Source organism: Delphinus delphis, chromosome 18, assembly GCF_949987515.2.
Source record: "Delphinus delphis chromosome 18, mDelDel1.2, whole genome shotgun sequence".
Taxonomy (NCBI): Eukaryota; Metazoa; Chordata; class Mammalia; order Artiodactyla; family Delphinidae; genus Delphinus; species Delphinus delphis.
In genome coordinates this window covers 50571144-50589198 of record NC_082700.1, presented here as the reverse complement: position 1 = coordinate 50589198, position 18055 = coordinate 50571144, and the positions used below count along the sequence as shown (strand labels likewise).

The window sequence follows — 18055 nt, the reverse complement described above, 5'->3', positions numbered from 1 at the left end:
TCCTGTCAGGAGGGCCACCTTGGTAGGGTAGGCAGTGGATTGATTATTCTACACCTCCAAGCCGTATTCTGGAAGCATAAAGCTGGAAAAGCACAGTTTGCCCTGTAAACACCCCTGATGATATCACAGATTCTCCTTCATGTGCCCAGGATGTCAGGGAAAGCCTGAGGCTAGCTACAAATATTCAGCCTGTCTTGAACAAGTCTACTCTCAAAAATGACTGTCTTTGTGTTTCTGCTAATGAATAACTCATCTGAAACACCCACCTGTCTGAGGCATCATGGGAGTTATGTCTATGGCGTACCACCCTACCATAATTTTCATATCTTCAGAGAAAGAACAAAATCAAGTCACATGAGAAGTTATCACAGTATTTAGTAAGCATTAAATAAGGCAGACATGAAAGAGCTCACAATGTTTGGCAAGGTTAATTCATTTTACTTTGGGTGTAAAAACACAACTATGCATTTATTTTAACCAGCCACCACCTGAAAGAGCATGGTGAAAAGAAAAAAGTTTGTCACTACAAACAATCATTATTCCAATTTACTCCATGAGATTTCCATGTGATTCAACAATGGCATGAGTGTTTGTTATTTGGCTTTTTGGTTTTGGGTTTTCTTCAGCAGTGTGGGAACATGCGGCCATCTACTTTGCATATATTAGAAAAGTCCTTTTCTGCAGGAAGGCAAACGTTTTTTCAAACGTGTTTTAAATTTAATTAAGCCCAGGCTAGAGGATCTTTGGTGGGGCTATTGGAGGACTCTGGGAGGGCTCATGACAAAGACTGCTTCCCAGACCTTCTGTTGTCACTGTCCTTGTTCCCATGGTGAGCCACAGCTGCCCCCCACCTCTGCAGGAGACCAACACTAGCAGGGTCTGGATGTTCTGGTCAGGTGTCGGCCTGAGCTTCTGAAATGGGAGAGCTGACGTCAGGACACTGGTACACCAGAGACCTCCTGGCCCCTCGTAATATCAATTGGCGAGAGTTCTCCCAGAGATCTCCATCTCAACGCTAAGACTCAGCTCCACTCAATGACCACCAAGCTCCAGTGCTGGACATCCCATGCCAAACAATGAGCAAGACAGGAACACAACCCCACCTATTAGCAGAAAGGCTGCCTAAATCATAATAAGTTCACAGACACCAAAAAACATACCACCAGATGTGGTCCTGTCCACCAGAAAGAAAAGATCCAGCCTCATCCATCAGAATACAGGCAACCATCCCCTGCACCACGAAGCCTACACAACATATTGAACCAAACTTACCCACTGGGGGCAAACACCAAAAACAACGGGAACTAGGAACCTGCAGCCTGTGAAATGGAGACCCTAAACACAGTAAGTTAAGCAAAATGAGAAGACAGAGAAATATGCAGCAGATGAAGGAGAAAGGTAAAACCCACCAGACCAAACAAATGAAGAGGAAATAGGCAGTCTACCTGAAAAAGAATTCAGAGTAATGATAGTAAAGATGATCCAAAATCTTGGAAATAGAATGGACAAAATACAACAAATGTTTAACAAGGACCTAGAAGAACTAAAGAGCAAACAAAAAATGACAAACAACACAATAAATGAAAGTTAAAATTCTCTAGAAGGAATCAATAGCAGAATAAATGAGGCAGAAGAACGGATAAGTGACCTGGAAGATAAAATAGTGGAAATAACTACTGCAGAGCAGAATAAAGAAAAAAGAATGAAAAGAATTGAGGACAGTCTCAGAGACCTCTGGGACAACATTAAACGCACCAGTGTTCGAATTATAGGGGTCCCAGAAGAAGAGAAAAAGAAAGGGTCTGAGAAAATATTTGAAGAGATTATAGTTGAAAACTTCCCTAATATGGGAAAGGAAATAGTTAATCAAGTCCAGGAAGTGCAGAGTCCCACATAGGAAAAATCCTAGGAGAAAGCCACCAAGACACATATTAATCAAACTATCAAAAATTAAACACAAAGAAAAAATATTAAAGGCAGAAAGGGTAAAGCAACAAATAACATAAAAGGGAATCCCCATAAGGTTAACAGCTGATCTTCCAGCAGAAACTCTGCAACCCAGAAGGGTGTGGCAGAACATATTTAAAGTGATGAAAGGGAAAAACCTACAACCAAGTTTACTCTACCCAGCGGGATCTCATTCAGATTCGATGGAGAAATTAAAACCTTTACAGACAAGCAAAAGGTAAGAGAGCTCAGCACCACCAAACCAGCTTTACAACAAATGCTAAAGGAACTTCTCTAGGCATGAAACACAAGAGAAGGAAAAAACCTACAATAACAAACCCAAAACAATTATGAAAATGGTAATAGGAACATACATATTGATAATTACCTTAAATGTAAATGGATAAAATGCTCCAACCAAAAGACATAGACTGGCTGAATGGATACAAAAGCAAGACCTGTATATATGCTGTCTACAAGAGACCCACTTCAGACCTAGGGACACATACAGAATGAAAGTGAGGGGATGGAAAAAGATATTCCATGCAAATGGAAATCAAAAGAAAGCTGGAGTAACAATTTTCATAGTAGGCAAAATAGACTTTAAAATAAAATCTATTACAAGAGACAAAGAAGGACACTACATGACGATCAAGGGATCGATCCAAGAAGAAGATATAACAATTGTAAATATTTATGCACCCAACATAGGAACACCTCAATACATAAGGCAAATGCTAACAGCCATAAAAGGGGAAATCGACAGCAACACAATCATAGTAGGTGACTTTAACACCCCACTTTGCCAATGGACAGATCATCCAAAATGAAAATAAATAAGAAAACACAAGCTTTAAATGACACATTAGACAAGATGGACTTAATTGATATTTTTAGGACATTCCATCCAAAAACAACAGAATACAATTTCTTCTCAAGTGCTCATGGATCATTCTCCAGGATAGATCATATCTTGGGTCACAAATCAAGCCTTGGTAAGTTTAAGAAAATTGAAATCCTATCAAGAATCAGTTCTGAGCACAATGCTATAAGACTAGAGATCATTTACAGGAAAAAAACTGTAAAATATACAAACACATGGAGGCTAAACACTACACTACTAATTAACCAAGAGATCACTGAAGAAATCAAATAGGAAATTAAAAAATACCTTGAAACAAATGACAACGAAAACACAATGAACCAAAATCTATGGGATGCAGCAAAAGGAGTTGTAAGAGGGATGTTTATAGCAATACAATCCTACCTCAAGAAACAAGAAACATCTCAAATAAACAACCTAACCTTACACCTAAAACAATTAGAGAAAGAAGAACAAAACAAACCCAAAGTTAGCAGAAGGAAAGAAATCATAGAGAGCAGATCAGAAATAAATGAAAAAGAAATGAAGAAAACAATAGCAAAGATCAATAAAACTAAAAGCTGGTTCTTTGAGAAGATAAACAAAATTGATAAGCCATTAACCAGACTCATCAAGAAAAAAAGGGAGAAGATTCAAAAAACAGAATTAGAAATGAGAACAACTGACACTGCAGAAATACAAAGGGCCATGAGAGATTACTATAAGCAAATATATCCTAATAAAATGGACAACCTGGAAGAGATGGACAAATTCCTAGAAAAGGACAACCTTCCAAGACTGAACCAGGAAGAAATAGAATATATAAACAGACCAATCACAAGCACTGATATTGAAACTGTGATTAAAAATCTTCCAAAAAAAAAGCCCGGGACCAGATGGCTTCACAGGCGAATTCTATCAAACATTTCAAGAAGAGCTAACACCTATCCTTCTCAAACTCTTCCAAAATATAGCAGAGGGAGGAACACTCCCAAACTCATTCTGCAAGGCCACCATCACCCTGATACCAAGACCAGACAAAGATGTCACAAGAAAAAGAAAACTACAGGCCAATATCACTGATGAACATAGATGCAAAAATCCTCAACAAAATACTAGCAAACAGAATCCAACAGCACATTAAAAGGATCATACACCATGATCAAGTGGGGTTTATTCCAGGAATGCAAGGATTCTTCAATATATGCAAATCAATCAATGTGATAAACAATATTAACAAATTAAAGGATAAAAACCATATGATAATCTCAATAGATGCAGAAAAAGCTTTGACAAAATTCAACACCCAATTACGATAAAAGCCATCCAGAAAGTAGGCATAGAGGGAACTAACCTAAACATAATAAAGGCCATATATGACAAACCCACAGCCAACATCATTCTCAGTGGTGAAACACTTAAACCATTTCCACTAAGATCAGGAGCAAGACAAGGTTGCCCAATATCACCACTATTATTCAACATAGTTTTGGAAGTTTTAGCCACAGTAATCAGAGAAGAAAAAGAAATAAAAGGAATCCAAATTGGAAAAGAAGTAAAACTGTCACTGTTTGCAGATTACATGCTATACATAGAGAAACCTAAAGATGCCACAAGAAAACTACTAGAGCTAATCAATGAATTTGGTAAAGTAGCAGGATACAAAATTAATGCACAGAATCTTTTGCATTCCTATACACTAATGATGAAAAATCTGAAAGAGAAATTAAGGAAACAATCCCATTTACCCTTGCAACAAAAAGAATAAAATACCTAGGAATAGGGACAGAGGAAGATGGCGGAAGAGTAAGACGCGGAGATCACCTTCCTCTCCACAGATACACCAGAAATACATCTACACGTGGAACAACTCCTACAGAACACCTACTGAAGGCTGGCAGAAGACCTCAGACCTCCCAAAAGGCAAGAAACTCCCCACGTACCTGGGTAGGGCAAAAGGAAAAAAGAATAAACAGAGACAAAAGAATAGGGACGGCACCTGCACCAGTGGGAGGGAGCTGTGAAGGAGGAAAAGTTTCCACACACTAGGAAGCCCCTTCGCGGGCGGAGACTGCGGGAGGCGGAGGGGGGAGCTTCGAAGCCGCGGAGGAGTGCACAGCAACGGGTGCGGAGGGCAAAGCGGGGAGATTCCCGCACAGAGGATCGGTGCCGACCGGCACTCACCAGCCCGAGAGGCTTGTCTGCTCACCCGCCGGGACGGGCGGGGCTGCGAGCTGAGGCTCTGAGGCTCGGGTTTCGGTTTCGGACGGAGCGCAGGGAGAGGACTGGGGTTGGCGGCTTGAACATAGCCTGAAGGGGCTAGTGCGCCACGGCTGGCCAGCAGGGAGTCCGGGGAAAAGCCTGCACCTGCCGAAGAGGCAAGAGACTTTTTCTTCCCTCTTTGTTTCCTGGTGCGTGAGGAGAGGGGTTTAAGAACGCTGCTTAAAGGAACTCCAGAGACGGGCGCGAGCCGCGGCTGAAAGCGCGGACCCCAGAGACGGGCGCGAGCCGCGGCTGAGGGCGCGGACCCCAGAGACAGGCGCGAGCCGCGGCTGGAGGCGCGGACCCCAGAGGCGGGCGGGAGACGTTGGGGCTGCTGCTGCCGCCACCAAGGGGCCTGTGTGCGAGCGCAGGTCGCTCTCCACTCCCCTCTTCCGCGGAGCCTGTGCAGCCCGCCACTGCCGGGTTCCCGGGATCCGGGGACGACTTCCCCGGGAGAGCGCACGGCGGGCCTCGGGCTGGTGCAGGGTCACGCTGGACTTTGCCGCCGCAGGCCCGCCCCGCATTCCGTGCCCCTCCCTCCCCGCCGGCCTCAGTACGCCAGAACCCCCGAATCAGCGGCTCCTTTAACCCCGTCCTGTCTGAGCGAAAAACAGACGCCCTCCAGCCACCTACACGCAGAGGCAGGGCCAAATCCAAAGCTGAGCCCCTGTGAGCTGTGAGAACAAAGAAGAGAAAGGGAAATCTCTCCCAGCAGCCTCAGAAGCAGCGGATTAAAGCTCCACAATCAACTTGATGTACCCTGCATCTGTGGAATACATGAATAGACAGCCAATCATCCCAAATTAAGGAGGTGGACTTTGGGAGCAAGATCTATGATTTTCCTCCCTATTCCTCTTTTTGTGAATGTGTATGTGTATGCTTCTGTGTGAGATCTTGTCTGTATAGTCTTGCTTCCACCATTTGTCCTAGGGTTCTATCCGTCCATGGTTTTTTCTTAAAATTTTTTTCTTAATAATCCATTTTAATTTTAAGAACGTTATTATACTTTACCTTCGTCCTTTCTTTCTTTCTTTCCTTCCTTCCTTCCCTCCTTTAGACAACGAATCATCCCAAATTGAGGAGGTGGTCTCTGACAGCAAGATTTATGATTTTTCCCCCTTTACCTCTTTTTGTGAGGGTGTATGTGTATGCTTCTGTGTAAGACTTTGTCTGTATAGCTTTGCTTCCAACATTTGTCCTAAGGTTCTATCCGTCCCTTTTTTTTTTTTCTACTTAAGAATTTTTTAATTCAATAACTTTATTATACTTTATTTTATTTTTACTGTATCTTCTTTCTTTCTGTTTTTCCTTCTTTCCCTCCTTCCTTCCTTCCTCCCTCCCTCCCTCCCTTTCGTTCCTTCTTGCCTTCTTTCCTTCTTTGCTTCTTTCTTTCTTTCTTCCTTCCTTCCTTCCCTCCTTCCTTCCCTCCTTTCCTTCTTTCTTTCCTCATACTTCTACTAATTCCCTCTACTTTTTCTCCCTTTTATTCTGAGCCGTGTGGATGAAAGGCTCTTGGTGCTCCAGCCAGGAGTCAGGGCTCTGCCTCTGAGGTAGGAGAGCCAACTTCAGGACACTGGTCCACAAGAGACCGCCCAGCTCCACATAATATCAAATGGCGAAAATCTCCCAGAGACCTCCATCTTAACACCAGCACCCAGCTTCACTCAACGACCAGCAAGCCACAGTGCTGGACAACCTGTGCCAAACAACTAGCAAAACAGGAACACAACCCCACCCATTAGCAGAGAGGCTGCCTAAAATCATAATAAGGCCACAGACACCCCAAAACACACCACCAGACGTGAACCTGCCCACTAGAGAGACAAGATCCAGCCTCATCCACCACAACACAGGCACTAGTCCCCTCCACCAGGAAGCCTACACAACCCACTGAACCAACCTTAGCCACTGGAGACAGACATCAAAAACAGAAGGAACTACGAACCTGCAGCCTGCAACAAGGAGACACCAAACACAGTAAGATAAGCAAAATGAGAAAACAGAAAAACACACAGCAGATAAAGGAGCAAGATAAAAATGCACCAGACCTAACAAATGAAGAGGAAATAGGCAGTCTACCTGAAAAAGAATTCAGAATTATGATAGTAAGGTTGATCCGAAATCTTGGAGATAGAATGGACAATAGAATGGACAAAATGCAAGAATCAATTAACAAGGACCTAGAAGAACTAAAGATGAAACAAGCAACGATGAACAACACAATAAATGAAATTAAAAATACTCTAGATGGGATTAATAGCAGAATAACTGAGGCAGAAGAACGGATAAGTGACCTGAAAGATAAAAGAGTGGAAATAACTACTGCAGAGCAGAATAAAGAAAAAAGAATGAAAAGAACTGAGGACAGTCTCAGAGACCTCTGGGACAACACTAAACGCACCAACATTCGAATTATAGGGGTTCCAGAAGAAGAAGAGAAAAAGAAAGGGACTGAGAAAATATTTGAAGAGATTATAGTTGAAAACTTCCCTAATATGGGAAAGGAAATAGTTAATCAAGTCCAGGAAGCACAGAGAGTCCCATACAGGATAAATACAAGGAGAAATACGCCAAGACACATATTAATCTAACTGTCAAAAATTAAATACAAAGAAAGCATATTAAAAGCAGCAAGGGAAAAACAACAAATAACACATAACGGAATCCCCATAAGGTTAACAGCTGATCTCTCAGCAGAAACCCTACAAGCCAGAAGGGAGTGGCAGGACATACTGAAAGTGATGAAGGAGAAAAACCTGCAACCAAGACTACTCTACCCAGCAAGGATCTCATTCATATTTGATGGAGAAATTAAAACCTTTACAGACAAGCAAAAGCTGACAGAGTTCAGCACCACCAAACCAGCTTTACAACAAATGCTAAAGGATCTTCTCTAGGCAAGAAACACAAGAGAAGGAAAAGACCTATAATAACGAACCCAAAACAATATAGAAAATGGGAATAGGAACATACATATCGATAATTACCTTAAATGTAAATGGACTAAATGCTCCCACCAAAAGACACAGATTAGCTGAATGGATACAAAAACAAGACCCTTACATATGCTGTCTACAAGAGACCCACTTCAGACCTAGAGACACATACAGACTAAAAGTAAGGGGATGGAAAAAGATATTCCATGCAAATGGAAACCAAAAGAAAGCTGGAGTAGCAATTCTCATATCAGACAAAATAGACTTTAAAATAAGGACTATTAAAAGAGACAAAGAAGGACACTACATAATGATCAAGGGATCGATCCAAGAAGAAGATATAACAATTGTAAATATTTATGCACCCAACATAGGAGCACCTCAATACATAAGGCAAATACTAACAGCCATAAAAGGGGAAATCGACAGTAACACATTCATAGTAGGGGACTTAAACACCCCACTTTCACCCAAGGACAGATCATCCAAAATGAAAATAAATAAGGAAACACAAGCTTTAAATGATACATTAAACAAGATGGACTTAATTGATATTTATAGGACACTCCATCCAAAAACAACAGAATACACATTTTTCTCAAGTGCTCATAGAACATTCTCCAGGATAGATCATATCTTGGGTCACAAATCAAGCCTTGGCAAATTTAAGAAAATTGAAATTGTATCAAGTATCTTTTCTGACCACAACGCCATGAGACTAGATATCAATTACAGGAAAAGATGTGTAAAAAATACAAACACATGGAGGCTAAACAATACACTACTTAATAATGAAGTGATCACTGAAGAAATCAAAGAGGAAATCAAAAAATACCTAGAAACAAATGACAATGGAGACACAACGACCCAAAACCTGTGGGATGCAGCAAAAGCAGTTCTAAGGGGGAAGTTTATAGCAATACAAGCCCACCTTAAGAAGCAGGAAACATCTAGAATAAACAACCTAACCTTGCACCTAAAGCAATTAGAGAAAGAAGAACAAAAAAACCCCAAAGCTAGCAGAAGGAAAGAAATCATAAAAATCAGATCAGAAATAAATGAAAAAGAAATGAAGGAAACAATAGCAAAGATCAATAAAACTAAAAGCTGGTTCTTTGAGAAGATAAACAAAATAGACAAACCACTAGCCAGACTCATCAAGAAAAAAAGGGAGAAGACTCAAATCAATAGAATTAGAAATGAAAAAGGAGAGGTAACAACTGACACTGCAGAAATAAAAGAGATCATGAGAGATTACTACAAGCAACTCTATGCCAATAAAATGGACAATCTGGAAGAAATGGACAAATTCTTAGAAATGCACAACCTGCCAAGACTGAATCAGGAAGAAAGAGAAAATATGAACAGACCAATCACAAGCACTGAAATTGAAACTGTGATTAAAAATCTTCCAACAAAGAAGAGCCCAGGACCAGATGGCTTCACAGGCGAATTCTATCAAACATTTAGAGAAGAGCTAACACCTATCCTTCTCAAACTCTTCCAAAATATAGCAGAGGGAGGAACACTCCCAAACTCATTTCACGAGGCCACCATCACCTTGATACCAAAACCAGGCAAGGATGACACAAAGAAAGAAAACTACAGACCAATATCACTGATGAACATAGATGCAAAAATCCTCAACAAAATACTAGCAAACAGAATCCAACAGCACATTAAAAGGATCATACACCATGATCAAGTGGGGTTTATTCCAGGAATGCAAGGATTCTTCAATATACGCAAATCTATCAATGTGATAAACCATATTAACAAATTGAAGGAGAAAAACCATATGATCATCTCAATAGATGCAGAGAAAGCTTTTGACAAAATTCAACACCCATTTATGATAAAAACCCTGCAGAAAGTAGGCATAGAGGGAACTTTCCTCAACATAATAAAGGCCATATACGACAAGCCCACAGCAAACATCATCCTCAATGGTGAAAAACTGAAAGCATTTCCACTAAGATCAGGAACAAGACAAGGGTGCCCACTCTCACCACTCTTATTCAACATAGTTTTGGAAGTTTTAGCCACAGCAATCAGAGATGAGAAGGAAATAAAAGGAATCCAAATCGGAAAAGAAGAAGTAAAGCTGTCACTGTTTGCAGATGACATGATACGATACATAGAGAATCCTAAAGATGCTACCAGAAAACTACTAGAGCTAATCAATGAATTTGGTAAACTTGCAGGATACAAAATTAATGCACAGAAATCTCTGGCATTCCTATATACTAATGATGAAAAATCTGAAAGTGAAATCAAGAAAACACTCCCATTTACCATTGCAACAAAAAGAATAAAATATCTAGGAATAAACCTACCTAAGGAGACAAAAGACCTGTATGCAGAAAACAATAAGACACTGATGAAAGAAATTAAAGATGATATAAATAGATGGAGACATATACCATGTTCTTGGATTGGAAGAATCAACATTGTGAAAATGACTCTACTACCCAAAGCAATCTATAGATTCAATGCAATCCCTATCAAACTACCACTGGCATTTTTCACAGAACTAGAACAAAAAATTTCGCAATTTGTATGGAAACACAAAAGACCCCGAATAGCCAAAGCAATCTTGAGAACAAAAAAAGGAATTGGAGGAATCAGGCTCCCTGACTTCAGACTATACTACAAAGCTACAGTAATCAAGACGGTATGGTACTGGCACAAAAACAGAAAGACAGATCAATGGAACAGGATAGAAAGCCCAGAGATAAAACCATGCACATATGGACACCTTATCTTTGATAAAGGTGGCAGGAATGTACAGTGGAAAAAGGACAGCCTCTTCAATAAGTGGTGCTGGGAAAACTGGACAGGTACATGTAAAAGAATGAAATTAGAACACTCCCTAACACCATACACAAAAATAAGCTCAAAATGGATTAAAGACCTAAATATAAGGCCAGAAACTATCAAACTATTAGAGGAAAACATAGGCAGAACACTCTATGACATAAATCACAGCAAGATTCTTTCTGACCCACCCCCTAGAGTAATGGAAATAAAAACAAAAATAAACAAATGGGACCTAATGAAACTTCAAAACTTTTGAACAGCAAAGGAAACCATAAACAAGACCAAAAGACAACCCTCAGAATGGGAGAAAATATTTGCAAATGAAGCAACCGACAAAGGATTAATCTCCAAAATTTACAAGCAGCTCATGCAGCTCAACAACAAAAAAACAAACAACCCAATCCAAAAATGGGCAGAAGACCTAAATAGACATTTCTCCAAAGAAGATATACAGACTGCCAACAAACACATGAAAGAATGCTCAACATCATTAATCATTAGAGAAATGCAAATCAAAACTACAATGAGATATCATCTCACACCAGTCAGAATGGCCATCATCAAAAAATCTAGAAACAATAAATGCTGGAGAGGGTGTGGAGAAAAGGGAACCCTCTTGCACTGCTGGTGGGAATGTGAATTGGTTCAGCCACTATGGAGAACAGTATGGAGGTTCCTTAAAAAACTACAAATAGAACTACCATATGACCCAGCAATCCCACTACTGGGCATATATCCTGAGAAAACCGAAATTCAAAAAGAGTCATGTAGCAAAATGTTCATCGCAGCTCTATTTACAATAGCCCGGAGATGGAAACAACCTAAGTGCCCATCATCGGATGAATGGATAAAGAAGATGTGGCACATATATACAATGGAATATTACTCAGCCATAAAAAGAAACGAAATTGAGCTATTTGTAATGAGGTGGATAGACCTAGAGTCTGTCATACACAGTAAAGTAAGTCAGAAAGAAAAAGACAAATACAGTATGCTAACACATATATATGGAATTTAAGAAAAAAAAATGTCATGAAGAACCTAGGGGTAAGGCAGGAATAAAGACGCAGACCTCCTAGAGAACGGACTTGAGGTTATGGGGAGGGGGAAGGGTGAGCTGTGACGGAGCGAGAGAGAGTCATGGACATATACACACTAACAAACGTAGTAAGGTAGATAGCTAGTGGGAAGCAGCCGCATGGCACAGGGATATTGGCTCAGTGCTTTGTGTCAGCCTGGAGGGGTGGGATAGGGAGGGTGGGAGGGAGGGAGACGCAAGAGGGAAGAGATATGGGAACATATGTATATGTATAACTGATTCACTTTGTTATAAAGCAGAAACTAACACACCATTGTAAAGTAATTATACCCCAATAAAGATGTTAAAAAAAAAAAGAAAATAATAAAGGAAAAAAAAAATACCTAGGAATAAACCTATCTATGGAGACTAAAGACCTGTATGCAGAAAAGTATAAGACACTGATGAAAGAAATTAAAGATGATACAAACAGATGGAGAGATATACCATGTTCCTGGACTGGAAGAATGAACATTGTGAAAATGACTATTCTACCCAAAGCAGTCTACAGATTCAAGGCAATTCCTATCAAACTACCAATGGCATTTTTCACAGAAGTAGAACAAAAAATTTCACAGTTTATATGGAAACACAAAAGACCACGAATAGTCAAAGCAATCTTGAGAAAGAAAAACGGAGCTGGAGGAATCAAGCTCCCTGACCTCAGACTATACTACAAAGCTACAGTAGTCAAGACAGTATGGTACTGGCACAAAAACAGAAATATAGATCAATGGAACAGGATAGAAGGCCCAGAGATAAACCCATACACATATGGTCACCTTATTGTAGATAAAGGAGGCAAGAGTATACAATGGAGAAAAGACAGCTTCTTTCTTAAGTGGTGCTGGGAAAACTGGACAGCTACATGTAAAAGAATGAAATTAGAACACTCCCTAACACCATACACAAAAATAAACTCAAAATGGATTAAAGACCTAAATGTAAGGCCAGACACTATAAAATTCTTAGAAGTAAACAGGCAGAACACTCTATGACATAAATCACAGCAAGATCCTTTTTGACCCACCTCCTAAAGAGAGGGAAATAAAAATAAAGAAATGGGACCTAATGAAACTTAGAAGCTTTCACACAGCAAAGGAAGCCGTAAACAAGATGAAAAGACAACCCTCAGAATGGGAGAAAATATTTTCAAACAAAGCAACTGACAAAGGATTAATCTCCAAAATTTACAAGCAGCACATGCAGCTCAATATCAAAAAAGCAAACAACCTAATCCAAAAATGGACAGAAGACCTAAATAGACATTTCTCCAGAGAAGATATACAGATTGCCAACAAACACATGAAAGGATGCTCAACATCACTGATCATTAGAGGAATGCAAATCAAAACTACAATGTGTTATCACCTCAAACCGGTCAGAATGGGCATCATCACAAAATCTACAAACAATAAATGCTGGAGAGAGTGTGGAGAAAAGAGAACCCTCATGCACTATTGGTGGGAATGTAAATTGATACAGCCACTATGGAGAATAGTATGGAGGTTCCTTAAAAAACTAAAAATAGAACTACCATACGACCCAGCAATCCCATACTGGGCATATACCCTGAGAAAACCATAATTCAAAAAGAGTCATGTACCACAATGTTCATTGCAGCTCTATTTACAATAGCAAGGACTTGGAAGCAACCTAAGTGTCCATCGACAGGTGAATGGATAAAGAAGATGTGGCACATATATACAATGGAATATTACTCAGCCATAAAAAGAAACAAAATTGAGTTATTCGTAGTGAGGTGGATGGACCTAGAGTCAGTCATACAGAGTGAAGTAAATCTGAAAGAGAAAAACAAATACAGCTTGCTAACACATACATATGGAATCTAAAAAAAAAAAAAGGTCATGAAGAACCTATGGACAGGACAGGAATAAAGACGTAGACCTACTAGAGAACGGACTTGAGGACATGGGGATGGGAAGAGTAAGCTGGGACGAAGTGAGAGAGTGGCATGCACATATATACACTACCAAATGCAAAATAGAAAGCTAGTGGGAAGCAGCCGCATAGCACAGGGAGATTAGTGCGGTGCTTTGTGACCACCTAGAGCGGCGGGATAGGGAGGGTGGGAGGGAGATGCAAGAGGGAGGGGATATGGGGATATATGTATACTTATAGTTGATTCACTTTGTGATACAGCAGAAACTAACACACCATTGTAAAGCAATTATACTCCAATAAAGTTATTAAATTTAATTAAGCCCATTATATCTGAAATTTTTCCACTTGTTGGTCTTGACAGTTTCCCTTGACAAAATGTAGGAAAATAAGTACCAATATTTGTGGTTAAGAAGGTTGATTTTTCACAGATTTAGCCTATTTTTGAACCATGAGATTATATACTTTGCTCTGTTTGGTCCTTAAAATAACCCTATAAATTAGGCAGGGGATACACTTATATCCAGTTCACAGATGAGAAAATTGATCAGGGATTCTGTGGCTTTCCTAAGGCTAAAAAGTTAGCAAGTGACAAGAGTGATCTTTTTATTCCAAACTTTCCCTTTTCCTACTGGTCAACCCTTCAATAGAACTTCATACATAAGATCCTGAAGTTATGTCTTCCTTACTTTGTATAGTGGACCTGAAAGTGCAGGCAATTTTAGGAAATGTCCAAACATGTAGTAGAGACTTTGGCCTTGAGCCAAAGCAGAGAATAAGTATCAGAACCTTTCCATGTCAACCCAACCAATACTGAAATATCACATTTCTCCTGGTTCTGATTACTCAACACTCTGGAACCACTTACAGTAAAGCTATAAAAGAACTGCAGTAGATAATTAAAGAAAGATGAGCAGTGAAACTGAAACAATTCCAGCGAATATATACCCTTGAAGATGCCAAGAGAACTTCTCCATCTCCCTGGGATCCCCTCCCTAAACTTGTGGGAGAGTAGCAGACACCAGACGCATTTCTGCCTGAAGAAAAATACATAGCACGTAGCCCACTACTGGGCCAGCAGGCGTGGGGAAAGCATCAGAGCCAATTTCCCCTTCACTCAGCAGCTGTCATGCCAGCCAAGCTGGCTTCCTTGGGCCTTTTTAAGGAAGCATGTCTGGCAGAAAACCATCACTTCTACTGACTATAAATTGTCTTAGCCATCTAAATTGTCTTCTACTGAGTATAAATTGTCTTAGCCATCTAAATTGTCTATTGCCCCACATCTGTGCAAATTTGTGCAACCCAAAATTTGTGATCTACCTTTGATATCATTCTACCACCATGGAAAAATAGAAATGTCATATTAGCTTCCAACAGAAGCAGTAAATGTTGCTTTATAGAAAGAAATGATTGTTTTCTAAGAATGCTAGCTCCAAAACTTAGTGTGAGTCTCCAAATAACCCTATAGCTCCTTAAAATAATAAAATTTAATAACAGAATTTAATAGACATTTTTGTTTAACAGTTACAAGTACACTCCTCAAACAACCATGTATGGACAGTTTAGTAGAAAGCTTAGAGGAATTATCCTGTAATGCAGGGATTCCCTACTTCAGTGCTGTTGACATTATGGGTTTGATAATTTTTCGTTGTGAGGTGTGTCCTCTGCCTGGTAGGTTGTTTAGTGGCATTTCTGGTTTCTACTGACTAGATGTCAGGAGTACCCCCCAATTTTGACATTTAAAAATGTCTCCTGACCTTGCCAAACATCCCCTGGGAACAAAATTGTCCCTGACTGAGAACCATTGGTGTAATGGGAAGATAATGGGTCATGTTACTTTCAGCTCCACCTCTTAATAGCTGTGTGCTCTTGAACAAGTTACCTAACTTCTCTGAGCCTCAGATTCCTCCTCTGTAAAAATGAGGATGTAATACCTACCTCATGTGATTGCTATGAGATTCAGTGATGCTTTATACGTAAAGTACCTAGTATCTAGCCGGACACATAAGAGGGAATCAAAGACATATGCATATGCATATGTATGTATATACATATATATACACAATTTATAATAAATATATATGGGCTGGACAAATGCCTATTATAAATCTATGTTGGCAATGAGGTGATATGCTTAGGTTAATAGTCTTCAGATCTTTAAACATACAGCTAATAGAAACAATGCTTAAAGCAGAAAATACTTTCGTGATGGTTAAGTGTTTTCTCTTACAAAGTGATACTGCCTTTACCACCTTTCCCTACCTAGAGGTATACGACCAGTGGGGACTAAAATGAGTTGAGGATTGATCGGTTTTACTTGCACATAAGGAAATTTTAGATAAATTATTATTAAATTTGTAAACTTGGAATCATACTTGTGTTTGTTTCAACTGACCTCAGGCACCAGGAATCTCGTTACCATGGCTTAAATATTACCTTTTTGGAAATTGGAATGCCTTTTTTTTTTTTTTCAGATTATCAAGTAGGCACCAATGTCTATGCCATTTATAACAGCGAAATCCTACTTTTTTCTCACTAATTACTCCTATTCTTTTAGGTATGTGAATATTAACAATGGTAGAGATATTCTTAAAAATCTGATGTAACGAATTTATGCTTACTAAATCTTACCAAACATAAGGCCAAGCAACAAAGGGTTTTAGAAGGAATGTATCCAATTTCCACATCGCCATTAGTTTCCCAAATGGAGAATGGCTCTTTCTACTCACCCACCCACCCACGCTCTTACTTTTCTTCTTCAGGACGTTCCTTTATCCAGCTGTTATCCTGTAAGAGAGTCCTTCTTTTGTTCACATTGTGAAAACCCTGTTGCTTCAGTGTAGTCCCCTGAGTGGTACTCTTCATATCTATCAACAGAAAAATGAAACAACAAGAGATGTAGTTGCATGGAGTTGAGTGTGTGTTTATTACTTGGAAATCTTGAGAGGAGCATCTGATTGGCCAGCATCACTCTTCTAGGCTGGCAAATCCAGTACTGTTTCAAAGTAAGATGCACCGGCAAGAAAGAACAAATCCCACACCCCATCATCAAAGATAACTTATAAAACTGCTCAGGTGCCAACTGAAATTGCTCGTGCACACCATGAAGCCCTGCCCCACACCTGGGAGTGTAGAACCACAGGCCTGGGAAAAACCAATACCGGGTTTAGTGGGTTGGCCATTTTGCTCAAAAAGAAATGTGCCTCAGAAGGACACACGAGACTGTTTTAGAAGTACCTAGTGAACAACAGTAAGTCCTGATGCTTCTGATTATAAATAACTTAATTCTTTGATCTCACGGGAGCCAAAAGCACAGAAGGTCACACACACTTGATTTTTAAAAGAAAATTTTGAATTGCAATTAGATGAGTAAAATCTATAGCACTCTTACTTTTTTCTTAAGCCTAACTTCGGCCATGTTAATTAAATTGGATGGTTGCTTCTAAGAATTTCATAGCTACATGGAAAAAAAAAGACCTGTGCGTTGTTTTTCTCCTATTTTTAAGTTCTCTGAGTAAGGGAAACATCATCTACATTACCATTTCCTGTGGGAGATGTTTTTCTCAAGGTAAAATTGGACATGCTGCCTTCCAGTAAGGATCTAAAAGAAAAATGGGGATGGGGAAAACACAGTAATGACTCGACAAAGAATCAACAAGGGACTCATTCATTGCTAACGAGACACATTTTTCAATGACATTGGTAGTCACATAATCTGGTATAATGAATACATGATATGAAGTGACCCCTAAGAACCTGAGAGTTCATCTATTCCAATGCATTTATTTTACAGATGAGGAAACTGAAGTCAGGAGTACTTAGTGTCCCCTGTGTTATAGGACAAGCAATCGGCTGAATCAGGCCATCAATTAACTCATTTATTCAATGAAAAAATATGCATTGAGTGCTTGACACTGAGCCAGGAGCTGGAGACACAAAAAGATAAGTAAGACAAGTATCGGGTCAGGTCAACAGGGAGACGGAGACATGGAGTTTACAGCACAATATGCAGAAGGGCTCATCAGCTCCTTCTTTGGGGAAGCCAAAGTGAACCCAGGCAACTGATATGTGTTTAGAAGGGAAGCAGCCAGAGCACGGAAATCACAGATCTTGGGAAGCACGGGTGGTTTTAGGTAATCCCTGTGTGCGAAAGCCCTAAGATTCTCAGCTGTGATGAACTGCTACTGCCAAGCTGCTAAGGGACTGAGGTGATTCTCATTCCCAGTTTGCCTGGGATGATGGTGCGTT

The 18055-nt window shown here is 39.9% G+C and overlaps 1 protein-coding gene across 6 annotated transcripts in view; it reads right to left on the bottom strand.

Moving 5' to 3' along the window:
• The window catches only part of SCEL (sciellin), a 147351-nt gene that overhangs the window by 115084 nt on the left and 14212 nt on the right, over nucleotides 1-18055 (bottom strand). For all 6 annotated transcript variants that reach the window (XM_059995656.1, XM_059995659.1, XM_059995657.1 and 3 more), the window contains exons 2-3: nucleotides 17347-17408; nucleotides 16557-16674 (exon numbers count right to left, since the gene is read on the bottom strand). In XM_059995656.1, the coding sequence (XP_059851639.1) occupies nucleotides 16557-16674; nucleotides 17347-17389 (161 nt within the window). In that variant the 5' untranslated portion in view covers nucleotides 17390-17408. The remainder of the gene's footprint in view (nucleotides 1-16556; nucleotides 16675-17346; nucleotides 17409-18055) is intronic.